General features: G+C 36.6%; 5 protein-coding genes across 16 annotated transcripts; 3 read left to right on the top strand and 2 right to left on the bottom strand.

Moving 5' to 3' along the window:
- Positions 1-610: 610 nt before the first annotated feature.
- Positions 611-3,089, top strand: LOC107265091 (zinc finger protein 271). Its single transcript, XM_015734138.2, has 4 exons — positions 611-864; positions 1,126-1,691; positions 2,006-2,885; positions 2,958-3,089. The coding sequence occupies exons 1-3, from the start codon at positions 748-750 to the stop codon at positions 2,373-2,375; spliced, it is 1,053 nt and encodes a 350-aa protein (XP_015589624.1). The 5' UTR covers positions 611-747; the 3' UTR covers positions 2,376-2,885; positions 2,958-3,089.
- LOC107265092 (BRISC and BRCA1-A complex member 1) lies at positions 3,065-4,617 on the bottom strand. Its single transcript, XM_015734139.2, has one exon. The coding sequence runs from the start codon at positions 4,279-4,281 to the stop codon at positions 3,343-3,345; it is 939 nt and encodes a 312-aa protein (XP_015589625.1). The 5' UTR covers positions 4,282-4,617; the 3' UTR covers positions 3,065-3,342.
- A 38-nt stretch (positions 4,618-4,655) lies between these two features.
- Positions 4,656-7,488, top strand: LOC107265087 (pre-mRNA-processing factor 17). The gene is made up of 8 exons (XM_015734128.2): positions 4,656-4,902; positions 5,295-5,511; positions 5,568-5,894; positions 5,975-6,189; positions 6,270-6,533; positions 6,595-6,728; positions 6,800-7,021; positions 7,137-7,488. Exons 1-8 carry the CDS (start codon positions 4,801-4,803, stop codon positions 7,312-7,314), a joined length of 1,659 nt encoding a protein of 552 aa, XP_015589614.1. The 5' UTR covers positions 4,656-4,800; the 3' UTR covers positions 7,315-7,488.
- Positions 7,489-7,548: 60 nt separating this feature from the next.
- LOC107265088 (28S ribosomal protein S31, mitochondrial) lies at positions 7,549-9,823 on the bottom strand. Of its 4 annotated transcripts, none has more exons than XM_025082466.1 (7): positions 9,683-9,823; positions 9,204-9,507; positions 8,796-9,018; positions 8,622-8,721; positions 8,396-8,555; positions 8,171-8,329; positions 7,549-8,102 (listed from the first exon to the last, which is right to left on the bottom strand). In XM_025082466.1, exons 2-7 carry the CDS (start codon positions 9,227-9,229, stop codon positions 7,589-7,591), a joined length of 1,182 nt encoding a protein of 393 aa, XP_024938234.1. In that variant the 5' UTR covers positions 9,230-9,507; positions 9,683-9,823; the 3' UTR covers positions 7,549-7,588. The 4 variants fall into 4 exon arrangements, with proteins under 4 accessions (XP_024938234.1, XP_024938235.1, XP_015589616.1 ...); XM_025082467.1 differs by having other exon boundaries at positions 9,330-9,507; XM_015734130.2 differs by lacking the exon at positions 9,204-9,507 and having other exon boundaries at positions 9,683-9,820.
- LOC107265081 (DDB1- and CUL4-associated factor 6) lies at positions 9,752-18,846 on the top strand. Of its 9 annotated transcripts, none has more exons than XR_003059001.1 (16): positions 9,752-10,174; positions 10,451-10,605; positions 12,049-12,166; positions 12,269-12,447; positions 12,519-12,654; positions 12,738-12,898; positions 12,965-13,136; positions 13,214-13,987; positions 14,065-14,157; positions 14,241-14,298; positions 14,387-14,524; positions 15,043-15,295; positions 15,387-15,492; positions 16,408-16,545; positions 16,663-16,985; positions 17,087-18,846. XR_003059001.1 is itself a non-coding variant. In XM_015734086.1 (14 exons), exons 1-14 carry the CDS (start codon positions 10,084-10,086, stop codon positions 17,143-17,145), a joined length of 2,502 nt encoding a protein of 833 aa, XP_015589572.1. In that variant the 5' UTR covers positions 9,752-10,083; the 3' UTR covers positions 17,146-18,846. The 9 variants fall into 9 exon arrangements, 3 of the variants coding, with proteins under 3 accessions (XP_015589572.1, XP_024938201.1, XP_024938202.1); XR_003058999.1 differs by having other exon boundaries at positions 15,034-15,295; XR_003058998.1 differs by having other exon boundaries at positions 12,028-12,166.
- Positions 18,847-19,235: the final 389 nt, after the last annotated feature.

Here is a 19,235-nt window from a genome sequence, read left to right as displayed (position 1 = left end):
TGCTACTTTGTATATTGTCAATGGCACTGTACTTTTTTGTAACGATACAAAAAAAAATTTTAGCTAGTACCGTTGACAACGTAGTATGCCAAGCGTTTAATTAAATCTAAAAGTCCATTGAAAGTGTAACGATCCATTGCGGGAGACATTGTTTCTTATTGGATAAAATTTAATAATGCTCCATGTCTTTTTTGGCAACTATTCTATTATAATGAATTTCAAGGAATTTATTCACAGTAAATACATTCCTTCCTTGAAAGAGGGATGCAAATTATATAAAAGTCTTGAGAAACTCTAATTTAAATTTATATCAAATTAAAGAATTCTTATGTACTAGGCATTATTTCTAAATATAAAAGGCAAACCAATAAGAGAAATCTACGTTCTCCGTCACACAATCGTCATTCTGTCTAATCACAAATACGTATCCCCAACTGAAGCATTGTGTATACGTAGATACAGAAGCAATAATCGGGAATTTCCAGACAGTGGAGTTCAGTCTTTCTCTATCTCTTCTTCTCTTATCAGTGTCTCACTCGCACGGGAACTCCGCTCGGGTATTCCCCGTGAACCCCACTACGTCAACCACCTGTTCCGCCGTAATATCTGTGGCTTGTTTGGTTCGCAGAAGAGACGGGGTTCGCGATTTCGCTTGCTTGCTCGGGCGAGCACGAACACGAGTTTCAGTGGTCCAGAGCAATCACGTTGGTAAATTGGGAGACGAGAGTGGTGCTATATTATAACAGAATGGCTTGTCACGCTCTTGGACGGTGTCGCATCTGCTCTCGGAAACACAAGATACCCGTCTTCGGAGCCGAAGCGACTCAGCACGTTTTTATCCAGAAATCCAACTTGAAATTGATTGTGAGTAGATCAGGAATTAATGAACTTCGCTCCTGAGAACCTATAATTTATCATTTTATTATCCTTTGTAAGCTATGATGTAACATCCTTGTTAAGGAATTTTTGTTCGAATTTTTGTATGTATCTTCACTGCGCGGGAAGATTGTTCTAACGGTCAAAAGGCGGGAATTTTTGAACGCTTGATAACTGCCGCCACGGAATAGGCTTTTCACGTTAAATATTTCTTATGTATTTATTTGATTTCCTTGGATATTTTTATAGATTCTAAATACCGTATGTATCTTCTGCATTGGAAAAATCGAATGTCTCGTGAAGAAGATGGACCCAAGTCATTCGTTTGGAAATGTTATAACGGATGATGAATTTAAATTTAATTTTTCTTCATCTCCTCATGGACAACAATCGGGACAGAGTAACGAGCTAATTACGACAACGGATAATCAACAATCGACAAGGATAAATGTACATGATTCAAAATCACAAAGATTTGGAGAAAGTGTCGGGGAACAAAATGAGCAGTGTAATTGTGGTATGTGCTACTTCTGTAATAGTGGATTACCGCTTCTGGTTAATGTGGTTCACGACCAATCTAGAAGTATCTCGCCGTCTTCGAGGCAAGAAAAAACATTTACCACCTTGGAACCTTCAAAAAAACAAGGCTCGTGTCAACATAACCTCTCACAACACAAATCCGAGGCAATGTCTCATCACTCACAAGTACCTGAAATGAGAAATAGCCCAGGAACCACTGAGCAAAGTAGTGTATTACAATGTACAGACATTCCACGAGTCAACCTCCAGTATAATCAACCAAGCAACAGTAATTAGTAAGTACATAACATTGCAAATAAAGAAAGGTTTATACGTAGAATCAAATTTTTTACCGCCATTGTGTCCAGTTATAAATGGATATATTATAGTGACTAAATAAACCCAATAAATCGATTACTAGGATATGAGCATCATATTGGCATACACATATACGCAATGCAATGAGTCATAAGACAGATTCGGCGAATCAAACGCGTGATAACTACGTAAGGGGGATTTCTTAAGATTATATTGATATAAACTACAAAGACAGCTATTTTATTTATTTTTCCCTAAATTTATAATTTTCGTTATCATTGTTACTTCACAGTGCATCATCGTCGGCGGATAACACTTCTGTGGATTGTGCAGCGTACACAAGCTCGCAAACCGGAAAGAAGAGTCAGCGAGATTTATTCTGTGATTTTTGCAAAAAAAAATTTACCCATGCTGGAGATCTTAATAAGCATCGAAGAAGACATACTGGCGAACGACCCTATGAATGTGCGGAGTGCCAAAAGAAGTTTGCGCATGCGTCGAATCTTGCAAGGCATCAACGAGTCCATTCTGGAGAACGACCCTTTTCCTGTACTCATTGCGAAAAACGTTTTACCAGAAGAGATAAGCTTACTAATCATGTTGCTGCCAAACGATGTAGAAATAGAACAACAAATTTTGTAGATTCGCCGATGGGACAATGAAAAAACAGAAAGAAAGAAAAGGTGGCAATGAACATGTGAGAAGTCGAATCCAAAACAATATGTATCTTAAACACAACTTATACCTCGTTATATATATGAGAATATACCAAATTGTGTATACTAATGTATATTTTTTTAAAGATCAATGTTACTTTACTATTGTGATATGTACTGAAATTATAAGTAAAGATGACACAGAATTTTATCGATTAATAGATGTTTTTTGAGAGAACGTGTTTTTCGAGGTTTTAAGAATTTTAGCGGATATGTAGATAAAAGTTTATTTCCAACTATTGCGATAACATTATAGGCTGGATGTCATGGCCGACTTGTGCCATTGATAGAAACAGTTGTAGTGCACACAATTCGATTGTAACTGACAATGCACTGTAGGAGACTTTGCTTCTTTACAGGTTTTTTTTTTTGGTCAAGTTACTACAAGTGTGAATATTCTAACTGTAAGGTGGAGCACATTCTATATGCTTTAAATGCATAACAGAACTTACAGGGGTAAGTATTCTTGAACTTACAGGGGTATACATAATACTGTTACAACTATTTTATAATAGAGGCTTTTTTCAGGGCTATCCAATATTATTGACCCATGTAGCACAAAATGTTCAAAAATGTTCGAGATCACAACGACTTTGTGAGCTGTATGGGAAAATAGAATAAACGTGATGCAACTATTTGTGAACAGGATAGCAAATATAATTTTAACTTTTTTTTTGTTGTCTTTGGTTACATATGTTATTTAGTTGTACACAAGTCCTATGATTCTGTAGTTATTCAGAATGCCTGTGAGCGGGACCTTTTCTCGTTTTTATAAAAGAAAGTTAATATTGTTGCCAAGAATCTGTTTTCATTAGAGAGATTCCTGGTTTGTATGCATGCATACACTTTATACAAGTTATTATACATTTTGTGAAATGTAAAATGGGTTTACAATATAGAAATATCAATCATATCAGACGTTTGTATGTACTTCTTGTGAAGTTGTTGATGTGTGAATAGTATAACAAGTGTCTTTCTGGACTGGCCGTTGTAGAGGATGAGCCATTAACTTAGCCATGTTGTCATGTAACTTTGTAGCATTTCTTCCTACTTCTAAAATATAGGAGAAATTTTTTGTGTCCAATGCTGTTAGTTCTGCGTATGCTTCATCACACTTATTCTCTGAGCTTGGCGGCTCGTGAACAAACAGAGAGTCCAAGAAGAAATAAGGATTCTCCGTTAATTGTTCAAAGTCTTTATCACTGGTTTGAAATTTTGGAACACAATGGGACCGAGAATAAATTAAAATCACACGAGTGACAAATGTTGGAGGGACAAAACTGTCACCAGTAGCTGGTAGATGAGCATGTGTACGTATCTTCTCGAAGGCTTGGCCTAGGTCGTAAGTTTTCTGTTCCTCTTCAAGTGTATCCTCTGTAATAGTATCCAAATAGTTGAGTATACTCTTGACGTTACTGGTAAAATCACAAACCCAATGAGCTGCCTGTGAATCTAATGTCATCAAAGCGAATTCGTGTCTTCGTTGAAGCATAGATTTTGCACTGACGAATATCTCAACAACTCTCTTGATCATAAACAGTGGTGTATACTTGGCACCAGTACCCAACTTAAATGATGTACAATCATGTTCCTTGACTGTGTCGATGACGAAGATGATTTTCTCTGGTAGATTGAGCTCTGGCAAATTTCTCACAGGCAAATTATCATCGCTTACTGAGGACTTCTTTCCGTCTTGCAAACTATGTGTGGATGTACTGATATTCATTTTGGGCACTGGTTGAGTTATTTTCGATTGTTCTTGAGGATTTAGGTTAGGATCTGCCGTACTGAATGACTGAAATTTCAGAGATATCGACTGAATTTCATCGTTGGAATCTTGTTTGTCTGTCATTTCTCTGTTTCTACGAATCTAACCTAAGAACGTTAAACGTCAAACCTCGAATAACGAATATCTTAAGCCCGTTTACATGCCAGGTAAGCGTTTGCTATTCATACAACTGTTCACATATGAGCGGCTGTCATATATCTACTTGTTGAAGTGGACGCAGCTTTACGTCCGTTCTTACAACCATCGGTGCAAGCTGGTGCATGGGTTTATACGTGCTCCGGAGCAATGTAAGGGTGTTCAAAAATAAGTCGATATCAGAGAGTGCAGCGTTGCTTCTTTATTTATTGCATGCACTTATTCGAGACACAATATGCTCTTAACGCTCTTGGCACATTTTCGAGCACACCTATAATGCTTCGGAGCACGTAAAAACATACCAATGCGAAAGTGATGAAAAACCGGATGATTGCGCATGCGTACAACAGGCTCCTCCGATACCAGCGCCTCATATTCCGAAGTAAAATCCAGAATCCTAAACATTACGTCCATTTTCGCTGAGTGCGGAGACGCATATATGAGACCATGGACACAACTATTTCATCAAGTGAAACTCCTACTTTTACTTCTAAGCCCATCACTTCTTTATCTCTGAAAATATGTTCTGCTCCTGAAGTTATCCCTACAGTAAGTAAGCAATACATATTTAATCCTTAACTACACATGTGTGATCTCAAAGACCTCCCCAATTTTATGTTTAACCCTCCTGCCCAATTCGTCAACGTAAATTTTCAATGATTTAAAAAAAACCGACTATATAATTATTACTTGATACTTGGTCATTAAATTTCTTTAAATTAGGAGACGAGCGATTTAAAACTACTTTTTGAACTATTCTATTCGTTTTAGTAGCTCTATAATCGAGCTCTGTAGATTGAGGTCTGACAGATCTTACCTTCTTGTAAAGTAGTTCCTAGAGTTGGACCTGTGTAGTTACGGGTTAATACACAAATACATTTGGAGCTTATGAAGTACAACAACAAAGTATTATTTATTACAAACTTATCTAATGTGTATAGGGAAAAGAATTATGTGTTCAACATATAGACTCCACTTCGAAGGAACTACTGCACAATCCAAAATTTGAAGAGCTTTTTGCACCTGATGTCGGGCCAGAAAATCCCTTTAAGACACAGCAGCAAAGAGCTGCCAAAAATATGCTCTCTGGTTATGTAGAACAGGCTCATATTAGTGAATTTCAATTTGAAAATCAAAGAAGAACATTTCAAAGTTATGGTATGTATGACTGACATAAGGTGTTACAAGTCTTCATATTTTGTTTTTGACCGTAGGCTATGCATTGGATCCTACTGTGGACGGTAGTGCTGAAGAGGGTAAAACTTTAATTGGTGCTAAAGAAGTGGCCGAGGAATCTGGTGCAAAGACTGTATTTGAAAGTACTACATTAAGACCTGCTGATAAAAGAAAAAGGAATAGAAATGATGATCCGGCAGATATAGAGGGATTTTTAGGTCCATGGGGTGGATATGTGGATGAAAGGAGAGTAGTGAAACCATCTGATGAAGAAGCTGCAGAACTTGAGGAGATTTTAGCTAAAAGAAACAAGAGAGGCAAACAGACAGAAGAGAAACCTCTTGAAGAAAAAACTGTTTTGCATAGTAGGATCTCTAAATATACAATTAGACATCATATAACAAAAAGATTAAGCAATAACATTGATTTAATTATTCTTCAACAGTCAAGGACAGTGTTGACTATCAAGGACGGTCGTTCTTACATGCACCTCAGGATGTGGGTGTTAATCTCAGGTCAGAGTCACCACCTGAACGTTGTTTCTTGCCGAAGGCACAAATACATACTTGGGAAGGCCATACGAAAGGAATATCACAAATTCGATGGTTTCCAAAAACTGCTCATTTGTTACTGTCATGCAGTATGGATTGCAGAGTAAAGGCGAGTTTCATTATTTACTGCAATAATTATATATCATTAGAAACCATTATCGTAATAACCATTTATCTTACTCCAAACAGTTATGGGAAGTTTATAAAGATAGAAGGTGTGTTCGTACTTACTATGGTCATCGTCAAGCTGTTCGCGATATAAGTTTTGACAATGACGGCAAAAGGTTCTTATCTGCTGGTTATGATCGTTATGTCAAATTATGGGATACTGAAACTGGAGCATGTATAAGTCGTTTTACAAGCAGAAAGATTCCATATTGTGCTAAATTCAATCCTGACCCAGACAAGCAGCATCTATTTGTAGCAGGAACTAGTGACAAGAAAATCATTTGCGTAAGTATTAATGCACGTAAGATATTTGAAGAAACATTAATATTTTTTATTCTTATCTTAGTGGGATATCAGATCTGGCGAAATAACACAAGAATATGATCGGCACTTGGGTGCTGTGAATACAATCACATTCGTTGATGAAAATCGCAGATTTGTTACTACCTCAGATGACAAAAGTCTTCGAGTATGGGAGTGGTGCGTATATAAATCACTTTAAACCCAATTAATTATTTAAATGTATAAAATTCAATACCTTTTATTTCCAGGGACATTCCAGTTGATATGAAATACATTGCTGATCCTACAATGCATTCGATGCCTGCAGTGACACCATCTCCAAATCAAAAATGGCTTGCATGTCAAAGCATGGATAATAAGATTGTCATATTCTCAGCGTTAAACCGATTTAAAATGAATCGCAAGAAGACTTTCACAGGACACATGGTAGCTGGGTACGCTTGTGGTCTTGACTTCTCTCCAGATATGAGGTATCGTAGTAGCATTCTATTATAAAAATAAGCTAAGTAGTTCCTTCGGAACACGTCAAATATTATAATAAACAACGATCTGAATCACATTTTATCCTTATTTTTTATGTGATAGCTACCTTGTATCCGGTGATGCTGATGGCAAATGTTATGTGTGGGATTGGAAAACAACTAAGCTGTATAAAAAATGGAAAGCTCATGATGGTGTATGCATTGCTACACTTTGGCATCCTCATGAACCGTCACGTCTAGCCACTGCTGGCTGGGATGGAAAAATAAAGTATTGGGATTAAATACTATGGTCTCCTGCACCTTCTGTGTATAATTATGAATATCTATGAGTCAGATAACGTCAACTATGAGTTATACATATTATAAATAGTTATAATTATAAAAACTAATTTTTATACGTTTAAATGACTACACTGTGGAAATCACATTACACGCGTATGCTGTTCGGAATGTAACTGAATCTTATTTCATTACCTTTGGGATTGGATTCCTCGAAAAAGTATTTAATACATCAATTATCTTATTTAAATATTTATTCTATACTTTATGTACATTCTATTGTGATTCTATCTGATTTTCTTCTGAGCTAGAAGTTGGAATGGGGCCTTGGATGGCATTAAGCTCCAGAAGCAATTCCTGCTTACTAGCAAAATAGTCCTTGTACCACAAAACATGATTTTTCTTTTCCTCGGCTGTCAAGTAAGGATTCTTTGATAGACCCACGCATACTAATTCCATGAAATGACGAATGGGCCCTTTTTTTGGACACCAACCCTCTAGATGACGTTGTGTAAACACGTGCTCACTGAAGTGGACGTTCTGTTCTTCTTCCAGTCCTTGTTCATTATCAATGGGGAATTTCCATAATTTTCTTTGTTCCGTCCAGAGGATGAGTTCCTGGAAAATGTTTTCCGGAGGATGAGTAATAGATAGCTTTTTATCTTCTTCTGCTAATATTTCCCACGTAGACAATTGAGGAACTTCAGGGGCTAAAGATGATGCAGCGTTAATGAATATATTCATTGGTTCGCCAGCTCTTAGATTACCTCCTTCTGGTTGCATCTTGCGACTGTAAAGAAGGAATGATTAAAATTTGTTTGAAATTGATAAATTAAGGAATGTAAAATTTAAATTTACCTGAAACGAAAAGGTTCTCTTTTTTTGTGAAGATTTCTAAGTTCACTGCTTACAGACTGCATCTTATTTGTATAACTAGTAGATCGAGATACATCTCTACTGAACATTTGGGGCATTTTCCTTGGGGTTCGATCTACTTTCATTCTTGCTATTAAATCACTGAAAATTAACAAATTAATAATGTGACTGCGATTATTTTAAGATGGAATAGTATCAAATAATTACTTGAGGCTGATGGACTCATCAATTTTTTCTGACTTTCCCTCTGAACTTTCATCGGTAGAAGTTGACTGCAGGAGTTTACCTAATAATTCTGCTTCGGTCTTTTCTCTATCACCCTGAAGCGATTCTGCTACCTTTTTTGCAGCTCCGATTAATTCACCCTCTTTAAGAAAATATTTATTATAAAAATTTTAAACTTTATAATTTATTTTATGTTTATTATACAAACCATAGTCATCCGTTTTAGTTTGTCTGGGTGCTACATCTTTTACAGCTTTAGGCTTTTTAATCTTTGGTGAAACATCTATAGTCTTTGATATTTTTGGTTTCTAAACAGTACAACATTCCTTTTATATACCATATTTGTTTAGTTTTATTGACACTGGTTAATAATAAGATTTACCTGTGTCATTGACAACAATAAATTGTTCAACATATCAGTAGTATCTTGTTGACTTTCTTCTATAGTTTTCTTTGCTGTTTCAACAGGTGCAGTTTTAGTTTTAGGTTGTTCATTGTCTGAATCAGAATCAGATGATGAAGAAGAGGATGAACCTGAAGACTCCAAAAGTTTAACAGAGGTGTGCAATCTTTGCGAAGAGACCGCAGAATAGGCAACGATGTTCCTTAAAAGAAAATGAAGTTATATTGAAATTTTTAATAAACGACACAATTATTTGAATCATTTGCAATATAAATATACCCACAAAATACTATAAAAAAATTCAATTATTGATGTAGAAAGGTTAAGATTCACAGTACAGTAGTTTAACAAATTCATATGGCATTAGAACTCCATGAATCATAGTACCTGGATAGAATTCGAAGGCTCAGCATTTTACCGTATTTAAAGATACTTGTCACTCTATTTTTTCAAGAGATGTAATTGATTTTACATTAGCATTCAAACGAAGTAAAGTCAAGAATATGAATGTACCGTAACGTACCGCAAGCCATGCGGCTTTACCAACCACACTTCACACCAAAAATACTCCAACCATGATTTTGTATATTTTAAAAGTCATGCTACTTTTAAATTTAACAAATCGAAGTATCATTTCTGGAGTTGTATAAAACCAAATTATGTTTTATATTAAGGGCAATCAAAGAAAATCCTGCAAAAAAGAGTAACTAAAGTAAAATTGCACGACTTATATTTCATTGACTTTTTTTGAAATAAGAAATGTAAAAAATTCTATATCTGTTCAATAATTTCTATAAATTGTAACGTAATTTCCTTTTTTGGTGTCTACTTTCAATGGGCGTTATCTATTTCTGTATTTGTCTTACGGTAGCGCAGGGCTTTTCTCCTACAAATCACGCTCCTGAATCATTGGATTCTCTAGTGCTCGTGGGATTCCATTGTGTACATTCGCTCAGCTGTTCTCAGGCAGCTCCTATCGTGACTCGCAGATCCGCCGAGATTTTTCGTAGTTTTCCCGTTTATTTTTAGTACATTGCGATGGTGCGTGTGATCTCCATGAATTTTCGCAACACAGCAAAATGTCGTGCGTCCTCTGATTCGGCATAATATTCGTCGGTCACGCTGCTCTTGGGTAGCAGTCACTTATCCTTGCTCTCAGTTTTTCTCAACTCTTGGTGTTCGAAAATATTCGACACCTCTTGTATCTGGCTTTTATGCCTTTTGTGTTTTGATTCCTGATATTTTACAAGACTTCACATTGTCAATAATGAGGAGCGACAGATCAAGTGTTTTTCGCGACATTTACAATCAGCCCTATGATGATTACACCAGAGTTAAGCTCTATTCCAGCACAAAAGGTAATCAATCTCAATATCTTTAATTTTCTATTTAAATACACTTTTTTTACTTCTTCTTATACTTCGTTCTGTTGTCCGTACAATGTTCTTTCAAAATTTCTATTTTGAGACCTCAACGGTCAATGAAATCAAACTGTATCTACATGATCCATGCAATGATGCTGACAAGAAAACTGATTGTAGATATAAATAAATGTTTTTCATATCATTTATTACGCTTTTTAAATTCCTTTTGAACAACTTAATCTACGTCTAGAATGTTCTTGTTTGTTTCAGCAAGTCTGCAGCTCATGCAGAGAATGGCATTACTGAAAAGATTAAAAGTTCACAATGGCTGTGTGAACTCTATTTGCTGGAATAATAGTGGGGATTTAATCTTGTCTGGTAGTGATGATCAACATCTCGTACTGACCAATGCTTACAACTATCAGGTAATCCTTAAATTTTGACACAAACTTGTATGATAAACTTTTTCATATTGTCTAGAGTAAATATTGAGGACAAATACAAACTGTGTAGTCCTTGGTTTTCCAATAGAGTAAAATCAATATAACGAGCCTGAGAAATATTGATTACTGCTTATTAAATGGCAGTGTATAGTTGGATCTCTTATATTTATCATGTGGTATTGGTATGATAATATGGATTTAATTCACAGTGCTTGATATTATATTCTGGATACTGAATACATCTAGAACATTGATAATCCCACAACTTTTTTTAACTTTTATTGTACATTGCTGTATATGCTGAAGATAAATCATTGCCTAAATACTATAAAGAAAATATTTAGCAATACAATTTATTGCTTTTAACCATGTTTTTATTTAAAAAGAGGAGATGCATACTCCTATTCATTGAATATATTGAATTCTCACACGAAGTCAGGCCATGCCAAATTATCTTTAATAATCAGAAACCTGTCTTCCATATGTGTGAGGAACCCTGTCTATCTCTCTTAATTTCCAATTTATTTATAGTTGAGTAAAATCTTGTGCCAAGGCTATTTTTGAATCTATCCTTGAAATATAGATATGCTAAGAGATTTAGTTGCGAAAACAATTCTATTGCTTTACCACCTGGTATTTCCAAATTTTTATTATATGAAACAGCAAATCACTAAGCAAATCGTTGTTCTTTACTTTCCAATTAAATCTGTGGCATAGGAACTTTTGTTTTGCAGTAATCATCACTAAAAGAAGATATAGAGAGTGAAGTAAATGTTATCCTATACCTTGACCGTTGAGTCACCTCATCAGTTCATACTGACACCAATAAATTATATATATATTCATTATATTAATTGTAGAGATGATTGACAATGTTGTAAACTAGAATAACAGTAATACCCAAATAATTCTAATTAGATGCATTAACATTGACACACATAGAAATCAGTGGGCTATGCCAAATGGAATAAAAAACCTTGACCTGTGTTTCCACGCGGTGCTAATTTTATCATTGAATCTTGAACCAGCATACTAATCAAGGGTCTCGGCGTATTACATGCATTGTGCAATACGTCCACTTAAACTAAAAATCAATTAGGAGCAGAAAATGTAACATACATGGGAAGCATAGTCGTGACATTTGACCTCTGGTAGTATAAAATTATATTATTCCATAATGTAATACAGCAAAGTAGATTAAATAAGATTATGAATAAGATTATGAGATGGAAGAAAGATAACAATATTCTTTCAGCTATTTTTGGGCTTTGATATCACAGCCTATCAACGAAATTACGTGTTTACATTTGTAATTACTTAACACGGAGAGTGAAGCTTCCACAAGAATTAATCTAGAATTAAAAAAAAAAGAATCTCAAACTATACTTAATTAAGGCTTCGCAGCACATGCATCTTTCATTGCAGGTGTTAACGGACTACAAGACTAGCCATAGAGCAAACATATTCAGTGCCAAATTTTTACCCAACAGTGGAGATCATCGTATCGTATCATGTAGCGGAGACGGTATCATTCTTTACACTGGTAAGAGTTGATGCAGATAAGTATGATAAATGTCGCTTTGCTCTTATGAATTTTAATAAGCCGTCAGAGAAGAACCTTAACATGATTATATATTATTTTTAGATCTAATGAGAAGGGCCGAGACCTTCCACAATCAATTTACATGTCACAGCGGAACCACTTACGAAATAGCTACTATACCTGGCGAGCCTCATAGTTTCTTAAGCTGTGGCGAGGATGGTACTGTGCGATGGTTCGACCTTAGAGTAAAGGACAAGTGCAGCGCTACGAGATGCAGAGAGGTACCGTTTCCGTGAATATTCGTCAGCTTAAGATATTCACGCGTACAAGGCACGAATTCTGATTTCATCAGGATGTATTGATCTCATGCCAAAGAGCCGTGACCGCCCTCTCCGTTAACCCTATAATGCCTCATCAAGTAGCAATTGGATGTTCGGATAGCACAGTAAGAACATTTGACAGGCGGATGCTTGGGACACCAGCTACGGGTAAGTATACCTCCTGGAGAATATAATTGTTTATTAAGATAACTCAGGGCAGATTTATATTTATGTCAGGCCATGGATTTCAGGCTGGATCGATAACGGAGGAGCGGTGAAACCACTTTGCAGTTTCACGGTACCGGAATTCGAGGGAAATTTTTACAGAATTACTTCACTTAGCTATAGCCCGGATGGCCAGGATGTTCTTGTCAGTTACAGTAGCGATCATCTGTACTTATTCAGTGTCAAGGTATTACGTGAAATAACGTGATTTACTTTTTAATACAATTACAAGCTCTTCTAATGTTATTCTTAGGATCAAGGTAGCGTACATCTTAGAAAGGATTCCGTGGCGGGTAAAGGTAAAGGTAAGAAGCATCCTTTGAGATCACCGCAGCCTGTTCGTCGTTTGAGATTGAGAGGTGACTGGTCTGACACGGGTCCTGATGCTCGTCCGGAGCGCGAGGGTGGTCGTCGAGGCGGGACAGGTACAAATCCTGAATATCTTAAAAGTTGTATTTATATACGTTACGGTTTTTTTTTCACATTTTCACACTTTTTGTAGAAATAGCACAGGCACGTCCGGTCCTCCACACATCTCTGATGCAGCGGATGACAGACGTATTGAGCAGAATGCTGAACGACCCAGCAACACGTGCGGCGCTCTCAGGAGGCGGCGAAGACAGTCTGGAAGGAGTGGGCGATCAGCAAGAAGACGCTGATCAGAGTGCTAACGAGAACAATGCAGAACCGGTCGAAGAAAGAAGCAACGAGCAGGAGAATGCTGAGAGAGAATCCGAAGAGAGAGAATCTACTGAGAATGCGGCGCCTAATGATGCACCTAGCGTAGTAAATCCAAGTACAGATGATTTAAATGACGTGGTGGAAGCAGCCTTTGAGAATTTACTAGATGCCAGTCGTGAACATCCTGAACTACTTGAAGAACCATCTTCTTCCGGTTCTACAACTAGTGATAATAGATCCTCGGATAGGCTTAGAACCGAGCCGGAAGTTCCTATGGATACCCAATCTAGTCATCCGGAAGTACCCAAAAGTTCTATTCAATCTCTTAGATCTCTGAGTATATCTCGTTCTGACAGCGAAGGTGAACGAGTTAGTCGCAGTGAGGGTGAGCCCTCGAGTTCAAATCTAGAGCGAAATCGAGATGGAAATATGATGGAGAATCTACACAATAGACTCACAACCATGAGGGATGGTTTTCTTGAGAGACATGGCAGTGAGCCTGCCGTTAGCTTAACGTATTCGGATAAAAGTTCAACTGGCGCTACAATCTCCTTAGGCGTTGCTGATGAATTCACACGTGATAGCTATCACCCAGGTATTTTAAGTAACAGAAATATTATAAATCATACTGCTGGCACTGAATCCTTGTAACATTATTATTAATTTCGTTAGGTCCGTCCGGTAGTCAAAGTCATCAAAGTGCTGGGATGTCCGATGCAGGTCCAAGTAATAACAGCAGTCGTCATGAAGAATCTGCGCATCTAAGTACTGATTTTATTAGCAGGCGTAAATTTATCGGTATGACATTGTGTACGGAATAAGTACAAGGTCATTTATTTTATTTACAGAATCAGATGATGACACGTATAATGATAGCGATGACGAAGATATGGAGTCAGATAGAAGGTAATCATTTAATAATATCATCATTTACAATAAGTCTTTGTAATACAATTTAATTTCTCTTTTTGTGTATCTCTTCTCTCTTTCACAGACTGGTAAATCCTATTGAAACGGAAATGGACGAGGCCATAGCCAATGCGCGCGCATCTCAAGGCCATGAGACGTTCGACGAGACTTACTTAACCGAATTACGCGTCAAGCAGAAATACATGGGACATCGTAATGCCAGGTTTGGCTGAAAATAAACTAGATAAGAATTACTTTTTCTCAATGAACACATCAATAACATCTTTAACGAGTTTAGACATTAGATTAGTGGAGTTACTTGGGACGCAGCTTTGTACTACTTGCCAGCGTGTGATTAGAATTAACTAAGTACCAAGGAAATAATTAGCATCCTAATATTTACCGGATGCACTGGGGGCGAGTTCGGCTTTTTTTCTTTTATCAGTATACGATAACATAAGGGTATTTCTAAGTTCGTTATTCTCTTTCTTTCGCTCTCCCTCTTTCTCTCTGTCATTCTCGACGAGCAACAGGCGCGAAAAGAGCGAAACAAACGGAACAAGATCGAAGTACAAAGAAAGAGTGCAAAATGAGCAAAAGCAAATATTGTCAAATGAACAAAGAACAAGAGAGCGACTGAGTCCCAAAAAAGCCTCCGAGCGGACTGGGCCGTATAGTATCAGCCCGTTCCAAAATTTCTCATCGCCGGCCTCTTCCCTCGTTTGACTCTAGTTTCTTTAGGACAATGATCAAAGAGGCCAACTTCTGGGGCAACGATTACGTCATGTCCGGCAGCGACTGCGGACACGTTTTTTTCTGGGAGCGCGAGACCGCCAGGCTCTGTATGCTTCTCGAAGCTGATCAGCACGTTGTCAATTGTCTCCAGCCACATCCCTTCCTGCCGATGCTAGCAACTTCCGGAATTGATTATGACGTTAAACTATGGGCGCCCATCAACGAGGAATCAAGTTTCGATGACAAATTCGCTGAAGATGTAAGTCCCTCGCGTATAGGATTTTATTATCGTGCGCTTATTATTGGCTAGGATCTTGATCTTTTTTTTTTTTTTTTTTTTTTCATGACAGCTCCAGAAGAGGAATGCCGTCATGCTGGAAGAGACCAAAGACACCATCACTGTACCTGCCGTCTTTATGATCAGGATGCTGGCTTGTCTCAATCAGATACGCAGAGGTAGCGACACTTTGTAATCTTTAAAACTGGCTCAAATAGCTCTAGTACTTTTGTAGAATAACTCCCAGTACTCTTTTTAGAATAACATACTACCTCACTTAGATCAACCGTGCGAGTTACAGGCTGAGATTTTTATTTGGATGCCTACTAAAAGCGCGATGGCCTTGAGCATCGAGTCGCGATACTATTATCAAGACAATTAACGTGGACGACGTCAATCAATTGTTGGTTTTATAAGCTCAGACGAAGTTTGTTATTATAGTTACGGCAGCGATTATATATTCTTTTTTTTTTCATTCGGTTTTTCTCTTTCAAAATTATCTCTAGATTTATCGTGTATATAGAATTATTGAAAAATTCATATATCAATTGAATCAATTAAAGCTGATCCTTCTTTTGAAAATCTTTACTCGCAGCATTTTCAGTTCTCTTAGTGTTTCTCGGTATGGCAATGTACACCCTCATTGAAATTTGTACTAAACATACTAATATCTACAGTATAACCATAGAGGACACGCATGGATATATATTCTAAGAATTTCGTTTTTATATATATATTAAACAAAATTAAAAGGTACATCTATCGACAGAGAAACAGAACCTCGAGAAACTTTTGTATCCCGTCGAAAAAAAAAAGTCGAGTAAGGATTCTAAAATCACGTTTTCATAATGATTTATAAATTCCTAACGGTATTATAATCGCGCGATTAACGAGGGACCTTAATTCGAAGCACTGCCAAGTATTAAATGAGAATCACGAGATCCATATTCTTCCAAATTACACATGGAACGAAAATTGACGTAACGTGTACCGATATAAAGTAATCAGAATCTAAATAAAGTTTCATCACCGAGATGGCCGCTTGTGATATAATGTACATTGATAATATATTCAATGAAATATATTTTATTCAGTAAGCAACCTTCTATCCTGTCATCCAGTCATCGGATCGTGCAATACTTCTCGTGTGCATGTTGTTCAAAAGTCATTGTCTAAATATGAAAAAGCATATACTGTACCTAAGGGATGAAAACAAAAACATCCTAGTTAAAGTAAGTGTAACGTACGTCCCATGTGTTCTGTGTACGTTTTTTTTTTTTAAATCACATTACCCGGCACCAATTCGATATTTGAATTTCGAGAAGGAAACCTAATAGTACATTTTTCAGCTTAGTTCCGGCGCAAATCGACCACGAAATTTTGACTGTGCTGGAAACGATGTGTCAGGAAGTATAAACGAAGCCACTAACTAATTGATCGATCGATGTTTTCACAAACTTTTGCATGTGGATGTCCTTATTGTGATTAACAATAAGAAAGATATACGTGAAAATTTCTCAAATTGAAATTATGTCTTTCTCTTACGTAATACAAAGTGGACTTTCATGAAAATCAAGAGGTCATGCGAATCGAGAGATCGAATGATTCCCATGTGTCTGAAATCCCATAGTGGCTTCCGCTTGGCCTTAGACCAACGTTGGAGCCCGAAAAAGTGTTTTGTCTTTCTTTTCTTTTTTCTTTCAAATAATTAAATAATAAGGAAGGACCTTTGAATTTTTTTTATATTAACAATTGAATTTTCGTTGTTCGTAGGACGCGGACGTAACAGGAGAAGAAGCGGCGATGAGACTGACGATTTGCGAGGAGGTTAAATTGCTATTGACATCCGTGCCGCAAGATATAGCTTACAATTAGATAATCATCCTGACGGCTGTTCCACGAAGGAAGCAAGATTAGAAGAAGATTAGCTTGTGAAATATTGAAAGGATAATCTATCGAGATGAAGGAATATTAAAGTATGGTCGACTAGGTAGAGTATCTGTACCAATGACAGATAGATACTGAAAAAAATGAAGTAACTTCGATCGAAGCTTCATCATGCTCGATTATGATTGGCGTGAATAATTTAATTTTCATATTTTCTATTCGAACTGGAAGTCACTCAAGTTATCCTAATGGATTTCATAGTAAAGGTTATGTTGCGTATTGGATGAAAAAATCGTTTTTCTTGAGACTCGACCAAAGTTTAGATATAGATATCGAATGCGTTAGATAAAAATTACGTAGATCAGATTAGGCCAATTGTTAATGAAATATTTAAAAAGGAAACGAGGACGTGTCAGATACATTTGGATTTTCTTGTAGTCGTGATTTAACGTACGTCCACCGGTGTGAATCAATGAACGTTAAATTCTCATTGACCTTTTTTTCTGGGGTTTGTTTTACTCGTTTCCGTACTATCAATTTTTCGGGACTTGATAAACGAAATTATGAAAACTTATAAACCTTTGTTCACAACGGTTGCTTTGGGTATGATCGATTCTTATTAAGAATCTCGTTGGTAGTCTCTCTTTTTGTTTTTTTGCAAATTCTGATCAAACTGTAATACCGACAGGAGATAGGTTTTTGGAGTAATAGTTACTAGAACGGCGAAGGAATAAACTATGTAGATATTATTTGATACGAAGCCATGGCTGAGTTTAGGGCGTCTCAGTTAGTCAATGAGTGCAAGTATAATGCATTAATAAGATAATAAGGGAGACCATAATGGGTCTGCGCTTCCGAAACCGCTATGAGAATTTTGCACTGTTGCAAGTATTTGTATTTGTTTTTTTTCTCGTTTTTTTTTTCTTCTTTAGCGATAAGAACAAAGACTAGTACTTTGCGCAATTATAAACTTTTTCTTGCATTTCACGGTCGTTCCTAAGCATATCTCGGACTGTTTGATGAATTTCGACGTCTTCAATTTCGACTAATGTTTTTTTTTGGTTCTTTTTATATCACTAAATTGTCCCTTTTATTCGAGTGAAGTAAAGCGAGTGATGACGTTACGGTTGTGAGTGACGCGTTGCGTATCCTCCAGAGGTGGCCGTGGTATTTTTTTTTTTTTTTAAGGGGAGAAAAGTCAATATCAAAACGTTAAGGAAAATGAATAAACGAGGGAAAGTGAGGAAGGACATACAAAAAAAATAAGATAAACATGAGCCGTGTGCCTTAACGCAATAATATTCCTGATGGTTCTGTGTCGAGTGACGTAATGCAAAAGTTGCCTAGAGAACTGGAAGCAAGAGAGTAAAACATCTCGCGCTCTCTGTTCCTCCTTATTTTTCAATAAAACTAAGGGAGAAGGGATGTACCGCTCCTCTGGAGGGTTCACTGATAATACAAAATATCACTAGAATTTAAGCCATTATACATATAATAGAGCAATTCTAGGTGTCCTGGATGAACCTATACCAGCGATCCTTTGTGCCGTGACGCTTTTCGATTGTATATTTAATACTGAATATGTTTACAGAATAGTATTATATTGTAGAAATTTTGTTTATAATAAAATGCTTCAAAGAACGTAACTTACGTGTTGCTATTTCTTTGGCCAAATGTTACTTTATATCATTGGAACTTGACTTACATTCGAAACTTATTCGAAATGTAAAATTGAGGCTGAATCATAATCTCACAAAATATACGGAGTAGATGAAAATTGAATTGAATTTGTAAAATGTCGAAATTAAATTACGCTCTATTGAAATATTAATAAATTAAGTGTTTGGAATATTAAAATAATTCATTGAATCAATAAAGTTAACCCTTAAAAATCAGAAATCCTGACCAAAAATATTTACAAGTACTGGAAGTTAACCAAATTTGTGAACGCGCAAGACTCTGCGAGTTGTGGTTAGGTCTTGCGGGGTAGTGCGGTTGCTATTAAGCACCTTCTAGTCTAAAGTTACCCTCTGTC

This window comes from Cephus cinctus, unplaced genomic scaffold (genome assembly GCF_000341935.2).
Source record: "Cephus cinctus unplaced genomic scaffold, Ccin1 Ccin1_scaffold0215, whole genome shotgun sequence".
NCBI classification, from domain to species: Eukaryota; Metazoa; Arthropoda; class Insecta; order Hymenoptera; family Cephidae; genus Cephus; species Cephus cinctus.
The sequence above is the reverse complement of the archived record's forward strand: the minus strand, read 5'-3'. Positions and strand labels throughout refer to the sequence as shown.